A 23,394-nucleotide genomic window follows, 5' to 3' on the forward strand; every position below is an offset into this window, starting at 1 on the left:
AACGAAAAGGAAACAAAAAATATGGCGAGGGGCAGCGAGCGAAATAAAGCAAAACAACTTTGCAGTAACACCTACTGTATACACGTACACCCACCGCCCGCTCATCCATTTTCTGCACGGAAAATAAATTTCGGAGAATATGGTTATGGAATTTGAAGTTTAATATATTTCCTTGTGATATGTGCTGTCCAAAGAACAAGGATTATTGAAGCCTTTAATCATTAGCATTCAAAATTTATCAAAATTGTCCTTTTATTAGTTTTTCCAGATCTCACAGATGGTTTGTCAGAAGACAAGGCAAGCATAGTGCTAAGACCAATCTTTCGATACAAGGACATGAGTCCTGTTTCTATTTTCTCACTGTACGCCCAACTTCCCACTCTTTAGCGACTACAAACGGGAGTACAATAAAAAGTGACAGAACAAAAATATGTGTAAAATAAAACACAAAACGGGCGACTCCGGTCGGCGGTGGGTGGACGAGAGTGGAGGCGGCAAAAACAGTTCATGAATTTTGTAACAGCCAGGGAAAAGTGACAAAAACAACAGCAGCAGGTACTACTGGGGAGCTGAACTGAAGTCATTGGAACGTGGGCGATGCCATTTTTCGGGGGAGTGGGGAGCCAACAACAAGCTCACAAACAAGTGAATGCGAATTTTCTAAAATGAAAAGGAACCGAATGAAAAATATAAAAACAAACATACACACACACACACACAACAGAAAGCGGGGCAAAACAAACTTTTTAAATTAAGAAGCAAAGTTAAAACTCGCCGACAAAACGAAAAAATAACAACAATGCAGGGTGCGGGATAGATTGGAGTGTGGCTGCAGAGAATTGTTGAAAATACTTGTAATGCGACGACATTTATGAGACCACGCCAAGCGTTGACATGTCCCCTGAATCGTTCCATATCACCTCCCATTATATTACACCCAGCCCCTGTTGTGCTCTATGATCTTTGGGCCATGCCGTAAATGCAGGAATTGTTGCCAAGTTTCGAGCACTTGGGCCAGCAGCTTTTGAACTCGACAACAGTTTGAAGTTGGCGACTTGTCACTTTAAAGTCACTTTTTTGTATAAGCTTGAAATTAAGGAAAAACTTTGAAAAAAGGGAGCAACTATCTGTAGAAAACAAATGCCGGCAGAATATATAGGAACTACACCAAAATGAATAATGCCATCATTTAAATATTGCCAAAGCATTGGAATGAGCTCAGAACGATTAGTGCTACTTATAGGTATAGAGTTATCTGAATCGGGGTATTAAAATATATAAAAATCTAGCCTAAAAGAGTCGCAGAAACTGAGAGGGGTAGGACTATTTACTAAGGCTCCTGCGATTACTATAGATTACACGAAAAATAGAATCCTATGACACCTGTTTAAACAGAAGACATTTCAAAATTAAATCTGTTTCGTGCAAAAAAACTAACCACTACAGTAAATGTCTTTTATTTGATATCTTTGAATATCAATACTTTGATCAGGATAGACCGATTTCGGTCTTTCGACAACTCTGTAGTTTGTAGAAAGGCCAGTACCTTGGGATCTGTTGCAGATAGTTAAAGGTTCTTGAACAAAGAATAATAATTTCCTTTCCCCCGATATGATAAGGAATAGAAACAATACAAAAAGGACATAAAAGAGTCCATAAAAGTTTCAAAAGCTAAAGAACTGTATTCATTTATGAAACTACATAAAGTTTATACATTTATATAATATGTTTACCGATTTTAAAATAATGTTTCCCTTGTTCCAATATACTGCTATAAATCCATTAGTAATACAAATATAACAAAAAAATATATGTGAATAATAAAATACACTCATTTCCTCAATTGTTTCTCTTTCTATTAACTTCCCTGGCTGCTTTATTCCGTCCATATCTTGATCATAAATCACCGCTCCTTAACATAAATCATGGCGCTTGTCGCAGAACCTGCAACCTCCACCAAATGAACTTTCGCCTGGCCTAGCCTAAATGACCATTCAGTTATCTGGTCACAGGGGGGTAGGGGCATCGTCCTACTTCATCCTTTGAGGCGCCCGCTGACCCGACATTACGCGCTATCGTCGCAGGTCCAGGCGAACTCAACGTTCTACCTTGACACAATTCACGGACCGTTAGGCAGGCGACAACGAACATTTAAAATGCACACGCCACTATGATGAGGACACTGCGGAAAAGTTTACATCCATTGTCTGTGTTTACTCAATATTTATTTTTTTTTACGAAAAAGATTCGTTTTTGAACAAGTAAATTGAAAAGTTGGAGGTAATTTTTTGTTGGCTATTTTCCTTCGAAAGTATCTACTTTTAGACCGCTCTATATATCCTTTATCGGGCCTTAAGGATTAAGTCAGTTTATTTAAATCCCAAATACAGTCTACACAGACTTACCCTTTAAAGTTCTGTTACGATTCGATGTTTTCTAGAAATTGTAAAATCTGTAAGATCGTAGAAAAACCCCATTTAAAAACCCTTCTTTGTTTTATTTTTACTGTGAAAAAAGAGACAAATAGCCGAGTTTCGAAAGGGAAGGGCAGGACATTATTATGGTTGCCAGTGTCGCATTTTGACGCAGTTACTGTGCCGGCAGGCAGACTTCAGACTCAAAAGTGTCTCGTTAGGAGTTGCGTAAGCTTTCACTTAATTATATATTTTATATGTTGCATTTCTATAGCTGCATTTTTAATTGGCCAGCAGAGACAAAGTGTCGACCGACTGGCACTAATAGCAAAACATCTAGAAGGGATATGACGATATATGTATATATATATATGTATGTATAAGGGAAAGGAAAGAGAGAGCGCCAAAGACAATGAAAGGAATGTGGAGGCGACGCCGCTGGCGTAGACGCAATGCATTTAAGGGACAATGGAAGCGGCAAACTGTGTAAGCCACCCAGGACCAACCCATCCACCTCCTTTCACTACCTCTATCCTTACTCTGGCATACACTTTATGCATTTATGTAAACGGTTAACTATAACAGCAGCTGAACTGCAACACGGAGGAAAATCTAGAGAAAGTTCTATTCCAAAAACGGTATATAGTAAGTTCAGTTCCTTTCAAGAGTTTTAGAAGGCTTTATCCACAGATCTATACTACTTCAGAGGTACTTGTATGTATTTTTCCCCCTCATTAATATCCGATTTCTATCCCTCTTGTCAAAATGTTTAGATAGTTTACTAAACCCCTTTAATTTCTTACATTAAAGTGATTTGTTTTTCCAAGTGCATCATGACCACCCCCAATAGTCGTTCGGTTAAACATTTTACGGTGGAAACAGTCGCTGAAGCCAGCCCCACACAACCGAACCGAACCGAACCGAACCCAACTCAACTCACCCGTCCCAGCGTATTGTTGTCGTGTATCGCCTGCTGCAGGATCTGCAGATTGTAGCTGGTGAACGATAACCAAATCAGGTCACCAGGATATCCGTGAAAGTGGTACGTGCATGTCGTATTCGGCGGAAGCGTGTGACGCGGACTCACAATGCGTCCCATGCGGCCGCGGCGCGAGAATAGCACATCATCTGTAAAGAGCGGAAAAAATGAGGGGGGTTGAGTGCGAGGCGGAGATTATAATATTCATATCCGCATATACGATATAGATATTTATGTATGCCTGTGTAGAGTCTGTGTGTAGAGTCACTCGTCCTTCTCGGAGCGTTTTAATATGTCCTCAGAACGTTGTATGACAAACGGCTTACACGCGATTTAGGTTAATTTACAATCTGTGGCTGGAGGAGCGACTTGTCGCTTTGTTTTACATCTGGCATACCCTATAGTTAGCTGATAATTCCTGGGAAAATATGTTTGAAATGTTTGGTGGGATTGTTTCCAATTAGATTCCTTTAGTTTATTAGATTTGATACCAAGACTAGTGCCATTCTCTGCCTTGTATTTCAGCTTATTCAGTAGCATTTCATCCTCAGAGCCAAATTTGTGAAACACTTGCTGCGGATACAATGTTAAAGCTCCCCCCCAGTTGCCTAATGTTGCAATTCCGGCACTCGGCTTTAATTAAAGTTGCCAAAGGGAAGAGGCAACAAAGAAGCAGCGAAACGAGCCGGGCCAACAACGCGGAGTGCAAACCAAAACCCAGAGCTACAGAGTTTCGGCCCGGGACAACTTTGGCAACTCTTGATTCAAGTGACAAATTAAAAAAGGCAATGGGAGCAAAGCATTGCCGCAAAAAAGCGGAGGAGCGAAGGCAAAAAGCAACATCTACTAGGCGTTTCAATTGGCAAAAGTCGCCACGTTTCGTAGCAATGCGCCAGCCGTGAGGAAAAGCCGGTGGGGGAAATGGGAGGCGGCTGGCTGAAGTGCCAGTCGATATAAAGGAAACAATCGTCAACGGTATCGATGATAACACCTGCGTCGATTCTAGCCGCTGCGACAGCTTTTCCAAGTTGCCGGCGACGGAGGGGGCCAGAGACTTTTGATGTGTGCCGTGCCGCATCGAGTGGCAGACAGAAGGGAAAAGTTGCTGCAGCTGCCACAAGGCAAAAGTTGTCGGCCCGTTGGGCTCCGTTTTTTTGGGTGGGAGAACGCAAAAGTTAAAGATCCCAGCTGGCTGGAGGGCGGCTCCCTTACTCGAGTACACACTTACAAAATGTGGTTAATTCTTGCCTTAAATCTTACGCTTAAATCATGGGTTTTAATACTAAATTGGTGACCTAGTTTTTATTTGTCAAAGATTTTTTATAATAAAACAAAGCAAAGCATTTTCCACTTTTTCAGGAGTATAAATATTGTCAAATTATAGCAAAATGAGATATATTTTCATCCCAATTTACACTGTATTTTGGCAAGTGTAACGACGTCGCGTTGTATTATTTTTCCGCCGTATCCCGAATGTGTGTGAGTACTAGCTAAGTAATACGGTTTTATGAGATTTTTATTGTCACATTTCGCTGGTTGTGGCATATAAAAGTAAAGTGGCCTTTAAACATGAGCTGCTCCTTCAGAGCAGCGCAACCCAAATGGGAGTTTAAAAAAGTGTAGCCTACACATTGGGCATGACGGTGATCAAAGGCAGGGCGCAGAATAATAAAAATATTGTTTCGAAAACCTCAAATCTATTGTTCAATCCATTTCAGTCCTTTCAAATACACAATATACAAATCAAATTTAACTCATATTTCCAATGCATTCAGGCCCCTCTGTGCGGAGTGGCTCAACCAAAGTGAACACTCATTAAATTTGCAGTCGAAACTGTCAACAGAAATCTCAATAACATTTTTTAACACGCTGGGGAATTGTGATTTCACATATCAACTAAAATTCTCAAAATAATCGACAACTCGGCACATAAGAGATTCATATATGTACATACAGATACATAGGAATGGCAGGGAATGGGTGTGGATAGAGGTGTGCTCAAAGCCTGGCATGAGAGTCCTGCATATGGCACATGAAATGTAATCATTGGCCATTCCTGCCATGGCATGTGAATTAGTTAACAGATGGCCGGGAGCACTCACATCTAGAGATGGACTATGGGAGAATAGGAAAGGAATGAGCGCAACGAAAAATATTTTTCTAGTTTATGAACGTCACGAAATATGAAATGTAAAACGGAATAGCCAAATAAGACCATAAACTGACCGTAATTGTGTCATTGAAAACATTAAAATATATTGAAACAGTGGAATGAAGTGTTAAAACAGTAATTAAGAGTTTTGTAGTGCTGGATCAAACATGGATATTTATTCGATACAATCAATGAAACATAAAAAATCGACCAACATCGATGTTCACTTGTCAAACATCGATTACTTTCAACTGTCTTAAGAACCGAGCAAGAAGGCAGAATTGGCAAGTTTCTATTTTAAAAAGTTTTATAATAACAATTCAATATTTATATGAATTTCCATCTATTTTAGATTCCAATTAATAGTACGATTTTTCAATTAATAAGGAGAGTTGGTGGCATACTAAATCCCAGGTTAAAAAAACTGGGTTTTTTGTCGAGCCGGAATGACGATCAGGCAGCAAAATCTTTAGAGTTCAAGCTTTGTGAGTATTTTCCCAAGATTAGGTAGAAAAAAACTTTTTTTTTTAATATCGATTATTAATCGATATTTTTCCAGCACTAGTGGTTTGGTTTGAGGTATAAAATATACCCTGACTGAGATAGAAGCCCAGCAAAATCTAGAAAAATATAGTAAAGGTATTGTTTTAGCTTGTAATTTTAATTAAAATTATAATAAAAATGTATCTATTGCCGTTCAGCGGACAACGTCATTTTGGCTGAAATCGAACATTATTCTATCCTTTTTTTAATACAGACATTTTTTACCATGTCCCTGCTCTGCATTATCCTCTTCAATTGAAATTACAAGGATTGATCCGACGATCCCATCAGCGAAGGTCCTTTCTCCTTTACTCCGATGAATGTCTGTTTGATACACAAGAAGTTCCGGATGGGAAGGAGATAAGACTCGGTTCCGTTGCTGAATTCTCAGTGTTAACTTCGGTGCCAACTTCACAGGTTGTGGATAACGCAAAGCTCTGAACAGACACTGGGTCAATGGAATCATCTGATCTTATTGGTGCTTCTGCTACCGCTGCTGCGGGATCCGGAGCCTGCTTAACGGATGCGATCTGATTGTAAAGACCTAACCCCAGCACAATTCCCTGGAGCATGGTCTTGAGCTCACTATCGTCAGCGGGTTGCAGTTTAGCGGACATCTTCAAGAGAGTCTCCTTGCTGACTTCCTTCGGCGCTTGCGTTCTGTTCGCTGGTCTCAGTCTGGGAGCCCGACAGCGCTGGACCGGATAAGGCGTGGGCTTTCTAACCAATTTCTTTTTGGTCTTCTGAATTAAGGTACTATCTGTGAATTGCACACACCTGGCTTTCGCCGATTTTTTCGATAACTTTCGTTTCGGTTTGTCAGCGCGATTTACTAAAATAGAGATGCGCTTTCTGTGCGGCATGGTAAATATTTAAATACGAAATGTTATATTTGAAAATTTTGTTAGTGGAAATTTTGTGCTTCGAAATTTTGTGCTTCGAAATTTTGTACTGCTTTTTTTCAGATGAAATAAAAATTAGTCTGCTCTAGTTGAGCTCTCGAATGGGTGTAAGAGTTATGTGCTGTCTAAACACAAAGGCTGGAGCTGAAAGTTAAGGCCTACTTTGATAGGAAATATGGGTTATATTTAGAATTTTTTGTTTTATAACTCGACATTTTGGATATAAAGCACCACATTTATCAAATTCACTTTCTCCTCGCGAGCAGAAAATTTTTCGATCCTAGAATTATTTTTTAACTTTCCCTCCATTATTCTTTTAAGAATAATTGAAATCAATTATTTTGACATCACAATCTCAGCTGTTTACTCTCTTAATCTGACAACACCTTACAATTTTTCTAAGGTATCATTTTTGTTATGTCAGAGCTTAAAATAACGAGCTAAATTATTTCTTTAGCACAAAAATTATATTTTTCAAGTGAAAAAATAAAATCAACATAAGAAAAGCTTTTCGAGTTATTTTTTGATGACAGCCTAGGACATGCCCTTGTTATAGTCTATTTACACCAGGCTGCGTTATTGCGTTAACTTAGTAAACGTAGTTTTTTTTACTAGTAGTTTTTAGTGGTGGAAAAAAGTTGCGTCCAAGTTGCGTTCATATCGATAATGACAGATTTGTTCGATATTCTACTCGATATTCGAATTATCGAAGAAGTTCCACCACCCAATCGAAAAAAACTAAGCAGGTTACGATTCAAATTGAACCAGAATGTTGAACGTGCTTCTATTCACACGGAAACTTTCTTTAAAAAATTCGTCTGAATTTTTTGCAACATCCTCCTCCCAAAATGAGCCGAATCGTGGCTGTTTTAATTAGATACAATTATTAAATAATAGTGTTATTATTTAATGAGTTCGCTGATTGACTTACAAGAGTCCAAACGCTGCGATAAGGCCCTAATTTCTGGAGCTTCTCAAACGTGGCTTGCGACATCCCCGCCAAATCAATTACCTTCATTGTGGCAACTTTATTTTGCTCTACAGCTGATAAAATAATGATTTCGTCCTCCATTTTTGTTTTTTTTTATGTTCCCAATAATTTCAAACAAGCTGTCAAAAACTAACGCAATAACGCATGTTTTGTAGTATAAACTAGCGTCCTGCGTTTTTGCGTTAGTTTCGATTTCGATAGGTAAGTCAGATCGGTGTAAATATACTATTAGTTTCATCAGTAATTTGAATGGATCAGTAGGTCTATGAATTACTGCATACAGGTACTGCAGGGTATTAATCGAAAAAGATATATACATTTCCATTTGCAATGGCATAACTGACAGAAGGCACGTCACTTTAGGTCCTTCGAGCCGGATAGACCCGTAGCACTTCAATATGTAAACAATTTATACTTCTGAAACAATTTATACTCTCAAGTGTTATTCCAATAACTATTTCTCGAAGTATTTTATGGAGAAAATTAAACTGAATATCTTCTTGGCAACATCGAGAAAAACTATCTCACGAGCCCACCTCTAGCTTTCGCTGGCTACAGTTGCCCAAGTTCGCAGTAATAAATTTCGCTTCGACACATTTGCGCTGACTGCGTGGGCCATACAACAATAAGTGTTCTTTCGGCCATACCTATGGGCTATACAGCTATATATCCCTACACTCCCACTCGGAATAATACAAGCCAGTGCTGTAGTGCTGTGTGGGTGCGTAATAGCAGCAATAATAATAATATGCTTATCAGCTGGCCGTAAAGTGTGACTATCGAGTGGCAACACTGGGCAGAGAGGTGTGTTTGTGTGCCGGGAAGGCCCTACATAGTATACCTGGGCCAGGACCAGGTAGTATGTATTGGCGAAACCGCAAGCGCTGGCAATAAAATTGTTATTTTGCGATTTATTATTAGAGTGCATTTGGGCCGCCGGCGGTGGTGAAATGATGGTAACGGTTACTCGGTGGCTTTCGCATTTTTTCCTCTTGGCCAAAAACCGCAAAATGTAGTCGCAACACATTTGGGGCATTAAATTATGGGGTGTTACTCTTATTGATTGCACGGCAGGGCGGGCAGGGAAAAGGCGAGAAAGTAGGGTGTGGAACACCAAACTATTGCTGATTGAGTAGCATTTCCATTTCCATTCATGCCCTTTCCTCGCTGATTGTTTATTGCCGCTGCTTTTGTTGTTTTTCGATTTTCGGGCCAAACCCGAGCGCAAATTAAATAGAATTTCCCTGCAGGCTGTTATGCGTCTGTGTGTGCTGTATCTTCCCATGGCGAGTCTCCCAGCTCGGCCTGTTTATTTTCGTTTTATGCTGCATTACATTTAACACATTCAAACAATTAGCCCGACCAGAAACCGAACCCGAATCGCCGACTATTCCATCCCGTGCGATTTAAAATGCAAGTGGATGCTGCAGCGTGCCGTACTATATATTCGCATATATCACTTAATGGATTGTCACGCATATTTGATGGCCCTGGATTGGTTTTCGTTGAATTGCCGGTAAATCGCCATAAGCCTAATGGTCATTCAACATTTAATTGATAAATACGTCTGGTGATTTCGAATGATTTCCATACATTTTATTTCCCTACAAATTATTGCTTGCCTTCAGAGCTTTTCGTCTGCTTTACGGACATATTTGTATATTTAATTTAATTTTAGAGAAGACAAGGAAGGAAGCTAACTTCGGCACTGATGTTTCTATACCCTTGCAGTTTGTAATTGTATCTAAGAATCGATCCATTCTGGTCAAATTAATAGAAGAAATAACAAGAAATATTTTAATGGCCAAGATCAAGAATATGTGTAATAATACAAATCATATTTATAAATATACATATTATATATATGTTTAGTTAGTTTGATTGTTAAAGATCCAATGCACCCTGGAAGGTTATACAAACAATACAAAAGTATAATCAATATCATATTTCTTTAATAAGATTATCCAAATTTAATGAAGAGATCATTCTTTCGTGCGTAAACAACTGAACCACACCTAATAATTTTCAAATTGACCGATAACCGAAATTATTGCAACGACCCGTGCCAAATAGCGAAATTTGATTGGTCCGGCCAACAAAGTAAATTAAACGTAATAAATAGTAAATGAGAAACAAACAAAAACATAAATTCTTTCGCCCCCAGTGCCACTTTTGCCAACACATTTGTTGGTCACACGAATACGTACCACATCGAGCAAGTTAATTATGTTTTTGTGCGCGGCCCGGACAGAAATTTACAAAATTTTCAGCTGGCGGCAGAAAGTGGCTTAATAAATATATGCAGGGGCATGCCCCATGTCCCCAATGGAAAATGCTGTATTTTGGTATTTTGTGTGTTTGCCCAAATAATTAATTTCCATGGAAAATTAAGTTGCCAAAGCTTTCAGCCAATTAATGCCGAAGGTTTCAGATAAGCCCGAACTGTGCCAAAAAAAATAGATTTGCGCTCTTTAAATCGCTGCTCATCGGAATAAATTTGCGAATAAACAAGCTGCCATATTTTCAATATTTGTCTAACAATCAAATCCCACAAAAAATGGCACACAGTTAATAGAAAGTTGCTAGAATTTTGCTTTTCATTGACAAATTCACGTTTAAATATTGACTTTACATAAGGGCACACATATTCCCATACACCCACACTAGAGTGCAAATAAAATGTGCCGTTATGTGCAAATATGCTAATTTGTTGTTTGCCAATCATTTCCTCCCCTCCGCCGGCATCCCTTCGTCCTTACAGTGGTTGTTTCCTATTGCTTCCTCTTGCCATCCGCTGATTGCAAACAAAATTGCAACTCAATAAGCAAACTAAACAGCAAATATTCGCCGGCTTCTATAACATCGCAGTTTCCTCTGGTTGGATATACTCACCCCTCAATGGACCAAGAGCGAAAATCGGAGAAATAAAGCCGGTATCGACCCCTTTAATGTGCTAAGCTTACAGATGTATCGCAAAGTCACAAAGTCACATTCTGTGAAGCTATCAATATATAGAATAAAATTGCGTAGGTTGAGTATACTATTTTTGTGGGTTGAATTACAGTAATGTACAGTAAAATGTGTTTTGTTGTTGTGTGTAATATACTGTATTACACCATTTTCGTAGGTTGGGGCCTTTTTACTGCAGAATCGTGGTTGGACTTACTGTAGAGCAGTCATTAGACGTAACACGTTAAGTCGTTCTACTTTAGTTTACAGTAAAATCAACCCAATTTGACTGTGAAATTGATTGGATTTACTGCAGGAATTTATTCTGTTTACCAATGTTTTTAGTTTATGAATATTTTATGAACAGTTTTACAATAGTTGTGATAATTAAGAAGGACTGAGAAAATAAGTAAAATAATTTAACATCTTAAAGTACCATCAAAGATATAAATATACAAAGAAATATCTAAAAGCAAGGTTTAAGGTAAGGTATCTAGAGATAAATGAAAAACAATAACTCTTTACTATAAATAAAAATGAAATCACTTATTTTAATAACACCGCTTGCTGCAAATCCCTTTTCTTCAATTAATAAAAGCCGCTTTACATTAACCTTTCCTCCTCTCATAATTTCTCAGGATACCCATAATTTTACATATTACACCGAGACGAAGCTCCACCCGCCAACATATTAAATATAAATTCCATTGTCTTGGCCCGTTCTCCACGCTTCATTGTTTGCTTTCCCTTTCTTTGTTTTCGTCTGTTGACTTTATGAAATTAAAAAGGAAAATTTCCGCAAACGTGCCGAAAGAAAAAAGAGAGAAAGAAGGCAACAGAATTGAAAGGTTTTGTTTAAAGTTTGCAGAAAAACTTTACGAAAACTTTAGGTGTAATAACAGCTGAGAAACGGCGTTGTAAAAATGGTTTGAGGTACTTGGCTGCGGCTCCACAAGAAACTTCTGATTCAGTGAGGCAAACTGGTGGTTTTCCCCCAGCTATGTCATCAGCATTTAATCCGTAAATCAATGAAAAAGAAAACGTCAAAACAACTTCTGCTGAATTGGCAATTGAAGACAATAAGACTGTAGCATTGGTTTTTAAATAAATTATTTTAGATAACTATTTTAGAATTAAATGGTATTTTTCTTTAAAAAAATTTTCTATGAATAATTTGTATCTATGCGAGTAGGAAATTTTAACAACATTTTTTTTGTAATTCTTAAAAAGTAATAGTTAAATAAAGTGAGGAACTGAAGAGTCTGAAACATCATCCTTTTATATTTTATATATGCTTCTAGCATAATCTCAAGGATTAGAGAAAATTATTATTAATTTTGTATAACTTTTACTTTTATATTTTTTATATTAATAAATAATTATCAAAAACATATTTTAAACATTTTTGTTGCCTCTTTATGTAATGTCCTTGCTTGTAGAGGCCAAGTCACAAACCGGAAATATTTCTCCGTTTGCAAAGCCATAAATTTCCATCCAGCATCTCCCGCTCTCATCCATTTTGCCCCAGGTTTCCATAGGCGTTTGTGTATTCCGCTTGTGCCTGCTTAGTTGGCATAATTGATCTGAGGCGAATCTTACAGCGATTCATACGGGGTAATTTATTACCCGACTCGGATTGGCGGAATTATCATTCTGTGGATGTGAGGGAACAAGTTGCCATGCCAATGGACATGTCAAATGTTCGCACGATGAAGTTTTTCCGCATTTGTGGACGGTTATTGCATGTGGAATGTTTGGCTGAAGTTGATTAGCACTAATTAGGGAATCCAGATGGAATCGGATATTGATTGGGTCGGATAACGCTTGGCTGAAGGATAAATCCTTTTAGGATATAATTGGTTCGGCAATTGGCAGCTATGACAATCAGTTCCAGGAAAGACCTTTTGGTTAATGTCAGAAGAGCGAGAGTGCGATTGATGAAACATGTTTTAAACGCTGAGTTTACTGGGGCTGTCAGCGGGTAAAACAAGCAAACAAATTTTAATTAAAATCGACACACACACACACACACCGCAAAGCCAGAGGGTTTTCTTCGCCGACTGGGCGAAAAGTTGCACATTTAATTAAACTTAATTGGAAAAGTTATGGCCAAATCAAACCGAATTAAATATGCAACAGATTTTGTTGCGCAATCAGCGAAGGGAGCCAACTTCGACGCACAAAGCATTTGCATCTGCAGTTTATTAATCATACGCCGCGTGGTCCGGGCCATTCTTTGCATTGATTACCGCCGAAGGACTCTAAATAAAGCACTGCGAACTCTGTATAACATTACCCTGACCTTTGCCGCACATAATAAATTGTCCCCGTTCCCCTGTTGATATTTTAAAATATTCAAATGCAAATGCATATTGAATTTAGCATCCACATGCTTAATGACGGCGTTGTTTGCGTGGCAAAAAAGAACGGGAGCGGTGCTGGGTATGAAACCACACACCCAGCGAACAAATGAAAGCAAAATGAAACGATAAATATTTGGTTTTCGTTAAAACTTTAATTAAAATCATGCTGCCCCCCTAATAATTTATTTGTAGCCCGCAATGCTGCTGCCCCTCCTGGGGGGCGTGTTGTGTGCGTCGATAACAAAACAATTATGGCGCTTTGTTTGCCCGAAATGTTAGCCAACTCCTTCCGACCCCGAACAGCCGGAAAATCGCCTTGTGTGGCTACTTGGCCATTATAAATAAATGTTTCATACGCTGCTCTAATTGGACGCGCCGCAATATTTTCGCTCGAATTGAAGGAATTCGTGGCATTTTTGATATTTCTGCCACGGTTTGCATTAATGGAATGCGATTTGTTATTTTTGATTAGTATTTATCGCTGTCAGAAGCCAACTAATGTCTTTATTGGGTTTAAGTTGATAAATTGAGGAGAAATAACAACCGCCTAGTGAAAATAATATAAGTTATAAGCTTTAAGTTTTCGTTTAGAGTGTTAAAATATCCCTGTTTAAGCTCAGCCCCCTTCGAATGGATTATAACTTTAATAGATATAGCCACCTATTGGGCCTCTCCTCCCCAACAATCACGCCTAATGATAGCAGACACATCTGTTCAATTTCCCAGCCAACGCATTAAGCCAAACCTAAGCGAGAAGGGCCGGGGAGTGAGGATGAAAGGCATTTAACAAAAGTTAAACGGTCAAAAATTAAGCACAAACAGAAACAACAACACCAGAATTTGTATATGTATAAGCTGGAAAGTTAATGAGCACAACAACAAGGCATAGAAAAGCCGTTGTGTAAGGAATAAGAAATAGGGAAAATAAACAGGGAATGAGTTGATTTTCTCTATACTTTTATGCGCCGAAATTGCCAGCTCAAGCAAAAAACTAATTTCAAATGGGAATTCTCTCAATTTTCCGCTTGCTTTTTTTTTGGCAAGATAAAGAAGCGTTGGAGAAAATAATAAATGCCCAGCGTTTTTCGTTTGGCCAGCAAAATAAAATCTACTCAAAAGTTATTAAGTGCAAATTAATGAACATTAGCGGCTGCCATGGCGTTGCCTACTTTTGGCCACCGCTGCGGCCGCTGCACTAAATTGATGGAGAGGCTCCGGAGTTCCAGAGTTCCGGGGTTTCAGGGTTCCGGGGCTTCAGAGGGGCAGCAGGGCAGTCTGAAATTTCATTTAATAATTTTTCAATTAAATGCAGCTGACTGCCGGCCGGAGAGCGTGAAATTTCAGGAGAAGCCAAGCCAAAAGGAAAGCTTAGAAGCAGAAGCTGGGCGGAAAAGCTCAGGGAAGGGCAAAGGCCAGGGGAAAAACAAGCTTAGAATAGAGCACATCTTCAGAATATTTACCCAGCGAGGTATACTAATTAATGGGAGAGCTGGGAGCTCCATGTTGTAGCAGAAAATATTTTCCACTCAATCAAAGTTAAAGTCAGGGAAAAGATAAAATGTGAACTATAATTCAGAAAATTCTAATATATTCTTTTAGTGCATTGCTTTCTCATAAAGATTTATTTATAGTTTCACAAGAGTTTAAATGAATAAAGTCGAATTCTTTATTAAACAGAGCTAAGATCCAATCCAATGATTTTGCATTCCCAATGGGTATTCGCTCAACTTTCCCGGCTTTCTCTTACTTGTTCAGAACATTAGCTGCTGCCCAAGCAATTACTCATACTTTCTTTTTGGCGGCCACATCAAGTCAAGCCTAAAAAGCCATTTGGTCGGCTTAGGGCTTTGGTTTCCGTGGGAGTTTCTTCGTCTGGCCTTGAATTTAATTAAAATCCCATTTAGTCTGCTTAGATTAAGGCCAAAGGCTAATCGGGGCTATATAGTTTCGCTCACTCCCATTAAATTACAAACACCTCAGCGACTCCCCGTCTAACGACTCCGATTACTTTCCATGAAAGCAGAGCCTTTCGTTAATTTATTTTTATGCAATTAAGCAGCCAACGGGCTCAGCCAAGAACCATTTATAAGGACAACATTTCCTATACTGAATACACCTTGTTCTGTGTTAAATATATAGAAATCCAGGGTTCATGCTGAATAAAGGGGAGTCAGCAATATCTCCAGGGGGGCATCACTATGTGCAAAAATGTGCCTATTATCCGGTTCCGAAGCGAGCACGAAGTCGCAATATTTTTGTACAATAACTCTCTCCAAATAAAACCCCGAAGAAGGAAGACGGATCGCTCTAAACTCAACAATTATCATACACTCTTTCTATTTTCTGAGAAATTTGGGACACCACTTGCCAGGCCCCGACATCGACATATTGGTCCTTCAAGCCGGATATTCAAGCGCTTTTGCCAAGATAAGTACGGTACCGATTTACCTAAAAATGAATAAACATCCCGACGCACGTCGCGTAAAAACCCGAAAGTCTACGTGTCTTCTTATCGAGTGCATTTCAGGTTAAAGCCGCCCCCCTCCAAACATCTAGCTTTAATCTTAAATTATAAATTGATAAATACACTAGATCGACTCGGCTGTTAATGGTTCCGAGAAAAATATGAAAGTTTTTCACCTGATCTCCGTCCGTCATAAATTATTGATATTCATATTGATTTCTGATTTTCCTTACCTGGATTCGAGGCATTTACGTGAAATTCACAGAGGTTCTTGGTACCTTGGGCGAAGTCAAACGAATCGGAGTCGGTAAATAGTATGTCCACGTCCAGTTCGAAGCCCCGATTCGGGATACCCTGCTGCAAGGGCGCGGAAAATGGACTGGAGTGGAAAGCCACCAGCATTTCAGGGCCACTGAAAAGAAAAAAAATCAATTAAAATTAAACATTGTGATAAATACCGATAAAACAATATATAAATTATAATATACATGAAGAGTATTTATTATTAATAATAGGTTTAGTTATATTATATTACACAATAATTAGAAAATGATACTGCGAAGACTATTTTTCAACTTTTTGCTGCAACTTCTCACGATCGACGACTTAGAGTGACTAACTTCCTTCTACGCAGCCATCTCATCTCGCTCTTCGTTCTGTGTCGTTTTATGGTTCTGCAGGCCCTGGTAACACTGCAAGTGTGTGCCTGCCGCTGTCCAGTGTTACCCGTCTTTACATACATATGTACATACGTATGTATAATTTTAGTTTATAATATTTTATATAAGAAAACTTCTTATTTTAAAAGGGTTTTGCTTAAAATCTATTTAACAAGCTAGCTATATACCCCTTTACAGCTTTATCTTGCTTCACAGAATTATTAAATTCAACACAATATTGGCTTACTTATTTGTTTTAAATTCTATAAAACTTGCCAATAAGTGGCTTTCGCCTCCACGCGCTTGAGAAGTTTCTTTCAAAGAAATCTCAGAAGTTTTGCCCAATATCGCGCATACGCCCCGTTGTATGGTCGGCTGGCGATGCTCGTGATGTTTGTCCATAACCAGGCCACTGGCACTCCAATTAGAGGCGTGAAAAAACTTCAGCTCACATAAATTTAATTTGCACAATTCGGCAAACAAGAAAAGTCGTAAACTTTTTGCCCACGAAAGAGGCAACAAACCCAAAACAGCCCGAAACAATCCGAAAAGCCCACGAAATAGCACAAACAAGCGGCGTGGTGGGCGTTTTGCCAAAATGCCGACGAGCTACGCCCAAAAGTATGACGCAGTGCTCGCCCGCTTTGTTTTGGGCTATTTAAAGTGTCCGCTCCGTCTGGTTGTTTGCATTTTTGCTGCCAAATTAACTTTTTTCGCCATTGTCTCGTTGGTAAGGCTGCCGGCTGCCGGCTGCCGGCTGGTTGGGAGCTGCCGGGGAGGTGTACGAAAAGTTTTAGGCAAATTTTTTGGCATAACAAAGTAACTGAGTCGAGTCGGGCCAAAAATTTGCCCGTTTGTCTTTTGATTTTTCTGGCCAAAAATTATGAAATGTCAGTTGCCTGTGGGTGTTGCACCAAAAGCATGGCTCTCCCGCTCCTTTTTCTCTGTCTGTATTTGTAGACGGCGCGTCGCCAGATTTTATGGTGGGCGGAACCGAGCTCCAGGGTGGCGGTGTGTGTGGGTGCAAGAGGTGAATCAGCAGCCATGGAACTGACATCGAGTGCTCATAAAGCTTTGGATACTAACGGCCAAGAGGACAATTTTCATTCAAGTTATCATTTCGACTCAAATTTAGTTTAAATAAAAGTTTCCAGACTGAAATAACATTTTAAATATTCAGTATAAATTATCTGGCAGCCATGAGTGAAATTTGTCGACAAATCAATATCTCACTTTATTTTGAAGCTGAATTTGATTAGAATATATATTTATATTTCAGGAAATCTTACAAAACGGATAATTTTAGTGGTATTTAATGCCACAGAAGATGAACTTTAACTTTAAATATCTTTCGCCTGGCAATATCTTCACAGAGTAAGGAAATCAAATTCCATTTCCAGCTATCCCCTACATTTTCCATTTGGTTAGCATGCCGCATTCATGACCATATAAATTACGTTCAAAGTTTTCAATTTATACATCAAATTGAATTTTTATTGCCCGGGCAAGAGGTGGCCGCACACGGCGTATGCGTAATATGGCTTGGCATAAAATAAAACAGAAACTGAGCGCCCTCGCATGTACACGCAGCCACCTAAGCCAGGACTTTGAACACTTAAAAAGAAACGCACACGCAGACGATGTCAAAAGCCATCAAACATGGCCAACAAAATGGCTTTTTAATACGTGTAAGTGTGGCCAAGTGTGAGTGGCAAAGCTCCTTATTATTTAAGCGAAACGTGCTCTTAGACGGGGGCGCTGGATTAGAGGGGTGGGGAAGAGGCCGGCGGGACTTGTGGAGCAGCTGCAATGATTGTGTCAGTGCCAAGTGCAATAAACTGCAAATGAAAAGTAAATTAATTTTTAATAAAGCGACACAAATGCCAGGGCCTCGTCCCCACTCCGGGACCAAGGAATTTACCAGGGGAATGTACTGGTTCCTCGGGAATGCCCTTTTCTTCTGTTTTCCTGTGTGTGGATGCACTTTAAAAAATATAATTTGCTAAATTCGAAACTGTCTTTAATATTTGACCATCAGAATCTTTGCTATTTAAAAACTATTTTTGTATTTAAAAATTTTAAATGAATCCCACAATTTTCTATAGATCTAAAATCAATTTAAACCCAACAAGCATTTTTTCCTAGTGATTTCCAGTTTCTGAATGTGCGTACTTGTGTGGCATTTGGTTACTTTATGGCTTGCGGCACACTTGTGGGTGTCGTAAAATCAACACGAATCCATAGCCAAGGGCCCTCCTCGCTCCCCGTCCCTTGAATCTCCGGTCTTTTGCTCATCTCTCCTCTCCATCTTTGCCCTAAAAAGCCGCTCCTTTGTCGGTTATCAATACACGTAAACTTCTCCGAAGCGTCAGAGTGTCCTGACCGCAAATGGCAGCGCAACCACCACCCCCGAAACTCTACGGACTTGCGGTTTCCCCGGGGGCTTCTGCTGCTTCTGCATGCCCGGTGTTTGGCGGTGAGCTCTGGAGTGCACAAGAATTTCAAGTGATTAAAGGACCAAAGCCTAAGTTAACTCTACGCAATTTTGGAGGTCGCATCAAGAGGCTGACTTGACTAGTGGGATTTCCCAGTTGTATGTGTAATTGTATGTAAAATTATACGAATTTTCTTATTTTTATAATTTATTAGTTCTAAGAGGAGTATAGAATTCAATATGATGTTAAATTTTAATCGGAAGAGTACATCTAAGGTACAAAATAAATATTAAAAAAATTAAGATAAGACCTATATATCAATGCATAGCCTTGATCTACTCACATTCTCTTAAGATTTTTATCAAACTTTTGATTTATTATTTAATTTATACGTATATAACTACAGATAAATACATATAGATCTTTTCAAGTACATATACTAAGAGGCATTAAGTTTTTAAAGCAAAGCCTTTTCCAGACAAAATCCCCTTCCGAAAATTAGTATTAACCGAAAATAAACATCCCCCCTTAGTGCCCCGATTTTCAGGCAACCTAATCCGCAAAGTGCAACCACAAAAAACAGGTGGAGCGGAAAGCGGAGGTTGGGCGTTGAGTCTTGCCATAAAAAATTAATATGCAATTTAAAAAGTTATCGCTTTGAGTTTTTCTTTTCTTGGCTAACAAAAATTAACATTTACTTAGAGGAAAAGCAACAGCTGCTGCTGCCGCTGCTGCAACTGAGGGGAAAACCCAACTTTTCCAGCTTTTTCTTCCTCCTACCCCCGCCCCAAAAAAAATACGGTACGGAACGAGAGAAAAAGAAACCAATAAAATACGAACGTCTCACGGCACCTTTAGCTTGTTGCAATTTTAAGTTGCGCTGGGAAATTAATAATTTTCGTGTAGCTTTTTCCACACCTTCTCCCGCTCTCCCTCTCGTTTTCCATGGCCCCTGTGTGCATATGCGATTTTCCCGAAAGTCAGGGAACCATGTCTGAGGTGAGAAGTAAAGCGAGAGATGTTTGCCGACGGAGGGAAAGGACTTTCCCCCGTCACGTGTATGTGTGCATTTATAATTCGTATGCTCATGTCGCATACGACGTTGACAGAGTGTACAGAAAACAAATTATTGTCTTTTGAATGCAAAGATTACGATTTTTAATAGGATTTTATCATTATCATGGCCTCTGGTCTATGAACTGAAAATAAAACTAATGATAACGATATAACCCATATACTCCCCAACACTGTACCTCCTTTTTCGTTCTTCTTAATTTGGAGTTAAAGACTTAAGGAATACTTTATGGGTTTCAGTGTAGAAGAGAAAAAACTGTGGCAGCTGAGGCATCGGTGGGGAGTTGAGGAAAGCGGTGCACGAGCTACGGTCCTGGCTTCTTAATGCCGTTTTTCTTGGGCACCCACTTTTCCATCAAGTTCTCTGAGCGCCTTTTGCTTCGTTCGTTTTCTCCTTCATGTGCATATTACGCTCTATGCATATTTGATGTGCCCCCTCTGCGTCTACACCCTCCCCTGCTCCGGCACCTGTGCACGCTTATAAGATTTTCCCAAGGATACGGAAAGGATGTCAATAAATGCGAGAGTGCAAGTCATTAAGAGATTAAGGGCCACAAGGCTGAGCGATCATCGTCATTGCGCCATCTTTATAAACGACCAGTTATAATTTGCTAGAAGCTAGTAAATAAATAATTCAGGCAAATCTTGGGTTTGCTTAACATCTAGTGTAAATTTTGAAAATGTTTTCAGTTTGCTCTAGACAGGATTACTATAAATTAGAATAGCTTTCTTCCCAATGTAGTTATATTCAAAGGAATAAAATTTTTCTAATTTTTATTTACAAATCAAGAAATTTTCGCTTCTTAGATATTTGTACAGCTGCATAGCCCGCAGAAAGGAATACCGCTAAAAAAATCAAAGTGTATGTGCCTGTCTCAAGAGGTCACCGAGCGGACAAAGGAGACCCTGCGGGGGAGCAAACTTTTGGCCCTGACCGAAGACCAAAAGACAACAAAAACAAATTCTTGAGTGCTAGATAAATGGCCAAAGGCGTCGGCAAGGGGAGCCAAGGTGCCTAAGGAGGTGAAGGGACGTACTGGGGGGCGACTGGGCCACTTGAACGCCATGTAAAGGCGTGGGCGTGGCTGAGAGCTGCATTCGAGCGTTTCGGGGATGTCCTGGAAGTGTTTTTAAGTGCTTCGAGAGCAGACCCACAAGAATTTATGACAATCTAAACCAAATGAACTGGTGGTTCCGGATTTCAAGTGATAAATGTGTTATTTGTTTTATGGTCTCTAAATTATTCAAGGTAACCTAGTAGGAGACAAAGATGCAGTAAAATTTCCTTTAAATATACCTTTTAAAATTATAATTTAAAGAGCTAAATAGATATGGGAAAGAATCACTAGCGCATTAAGGGGGTCTTCTCATTCAAAAGCCGTTTTTTGGACCCTTTTTAAAAAAATTCTTATTTGAAAACGCAAAGAATAATTGAAAACTTTTTTTATTTATTGTATTCAAAAATGTTCAAAGTAACTAAAAAAGTTGTTCTTGCCTCGATACGAGGGTTGTTCAAAGAGTAATGAGACTTCAAACTTGGTGGTCGAAAAAAAAGGTGTCGTCCTGGCGGCCACGATTCAGGGTCTCCAGAGCGTCCGAAATGAAAAATAAAAACGGTGTTATAATCAGAATAGATGTCATTTTCGGCTGACGGAACAGATTTTTTTTTAAATTTTTTTAAACAAAATGGCGGCCATTCAAAAAAAAATTTCGATTTCGGGTGTTTTTTTTGTAGTTTAGTGTAAAAAAAAAATAGAAAAAAAAATTTTAAAAAAAATCTGTTCCGTCAGCCGAAAATGGTGACAATTCTGCGTCGATTCCACTTTGTTTCATGAAAATCGGTTCAGTTGAACTGGAGATATCATGGCCGCCAGTTCGAAAAACGTGGTTTCGAGATAAACGCGTTTGAAGTTTGAAAAAAGCTCATTTTGCATAGATCTTGCTTCACAAAAAAGGCTGTATCTTCTAAAGTATTTCGTATTTCTAAAAATCCTTTTGGGGACATATACACACCATCCCAAGCTATAAATAAATGCAAAAAAAAAAAAATCGAAAAAAAAAAGTTGCCCAATGAGAAGACCCCCTTAACTTATAAGTATCTTGTACTTGTAGCGTTAGGAAGAAATCTTCAAATAAATAATAATAATAATAATAATAATAAAGAGAAAATTTGGTTTACATTTTACATTCATAACATTCTTATTTCTCTAAATATTTTCATATTTCATAAGTGCTTTCAGAGATTTCTAAATAATTCCCCCAACCCACAAAGGTAACACAAGGTTCAACCGGATCGTACTTATGCTTACTAGTTCTGAAAACTAAGCTGAAAGTACCTCGATTAGTAGTTGCATTTTAATTGCTTAAACCCAAGCTGCAAACCGCAGCAGGTACATATCAATGTCTGTGTGTGCTGGAGTTTGAAAAGTTGAAATTGCTTTTGAAAGGCTGGGCGTCTTTAAGAATTTATGGCTGATGATCTAAGTGCTGGCAACTTGGCAACTAATGAGCAAAATTTTGCCATTGCATAAATCACATGCATCAAAATGTTTTCAATAGATGGCACAAGCAAAGTTTCAAGCGGCAGCATAAATCTATTTGTTTCTATGTGTGCGCCAGGATGCTTCCTGCACCATAATGCGTTTTCATGTGTGAATGTATCTCTATCTCGAGCTTCGTATCTCTTTTTCACTTTTCAGCGTCCGTCCTCCGGCTTCTGTCTGCCGAGCAACCCAATTTCCGGTTTTGCTTAAGCATTGCGCACAATTGTAAGGCGCACCAACACGCGGACAGGCCCCATGTATCCATGTGTGTATCTATGTGTGGCTTTGTATCTATGTGTAACTGAATTGGAACACATGCGCCCCGGGCCAAAACTGCAGTGCAGTGCACTAGGCTGCGGTCCTGCCTCACACACACACACAAACACAGTGGCAGTCGCATGAAAATACCAGTGATGGGAAAAAAGAGCCTTCTTCATCTCCATCACAGTGTAAAATCGCGATAAATAAATCACGAAGGAACATTTTAAATTACCAAATAAAAAACTAGAAGAAATAAGAAATTGAGAGGGGAATGCAATGCTATTTTTTAGTTTTTAAAATTAAGAAAATGAATATTAAAGTTTTGTATTCTAAAGCAACACATTAACTAGCTATGCCTTTTTTTGGGAGTCGAGAACCGTAATCTCCTTTTACTTATTAAAAATATATGAGTATTTTCGCAATAAACAAATTCTATTTCTATCTTTGTTGCACTCGCACCAGATGCTTAGTGGAGGCTCGAACCATGGTTCTTCACAGGGGATAATTAAGGCTGTAAAATACCTTATTTAAATTATATTTAAGATACTATTTAAAACATAATATAATATCAGTAATGTTAGGCTATGGGTTACCTTTTGAAATTCACTTTTTCTCATCACTGTGGGCACCTTACTCACACCAATGCACTGTGGCACACTGCCACA

The 23,394-nt window shown here is 38.9% G+C and overlaps 1 protein-coding gene and 1 long non-coding RNA gene across 3 annotated transcripts in view; one reads left to right on the forward strand and one right to left on the reverse strand.

Annotated features, from left to right (window-relative positions):
* Positions 1 to 23,394, reverse strand: part of LOC108083641 (uncharacterized) — a 51,373-nt gene that overhangs the window by 11,715 nt on the left and 16,264 nt on the right. The window contains exons 8-9 of the mRNA XM_017179513.3: positions 15,991 to 16,169; positions 3,355 to 3,542 (exon numbers count right to left, since the gene is read on the reverse strand). Coding sequence (XP_017035002.1) covers positions 3,355 to 3,542; positions 15,991 to 16,169 — 367 coding nt within the window. The remainder of the gene's footprint in view (positions 1 to 3,354; positions 3,543 to 15,990; positions 16,170 to 23,394) is intronic.
* On the forward strand, positions 4,730 to 6,516 carry LOC138928537 (uncharacterized). Of its 2 annotated transcripts, XR_011444957.1 has the most exons (4): positions 4,730 to 4,872; positions 5,350 to 5,829; positions 5,898 to 6,030; positions 6,105 to 6,516. It is a non-coding gene; the product is annotated as an uncharacterized lncRNA (long non-coding RNA). The 2 variants fall into 2 exon arrangements; XR_011444956.1 differs by lacking the exon at positions 4,730 to 4,872 and having other exon boundaries at positions 5,147 to 5,829.

Source organism: Drosophila kikkawai, chromosome 3L (assembly GCF_030179895.1).
Source record: "Drosophila kikkawai strain 14028-0561.14 chromosome 3L, DkikHiC1v2, whole genome shotgun sequence".
Lineage (NCBI taxonomy): Eukaryota > Metazoa > Arthropoda > Insecta > Diptera > Drosophilidae > Drosophila > Drosophila kikkawai.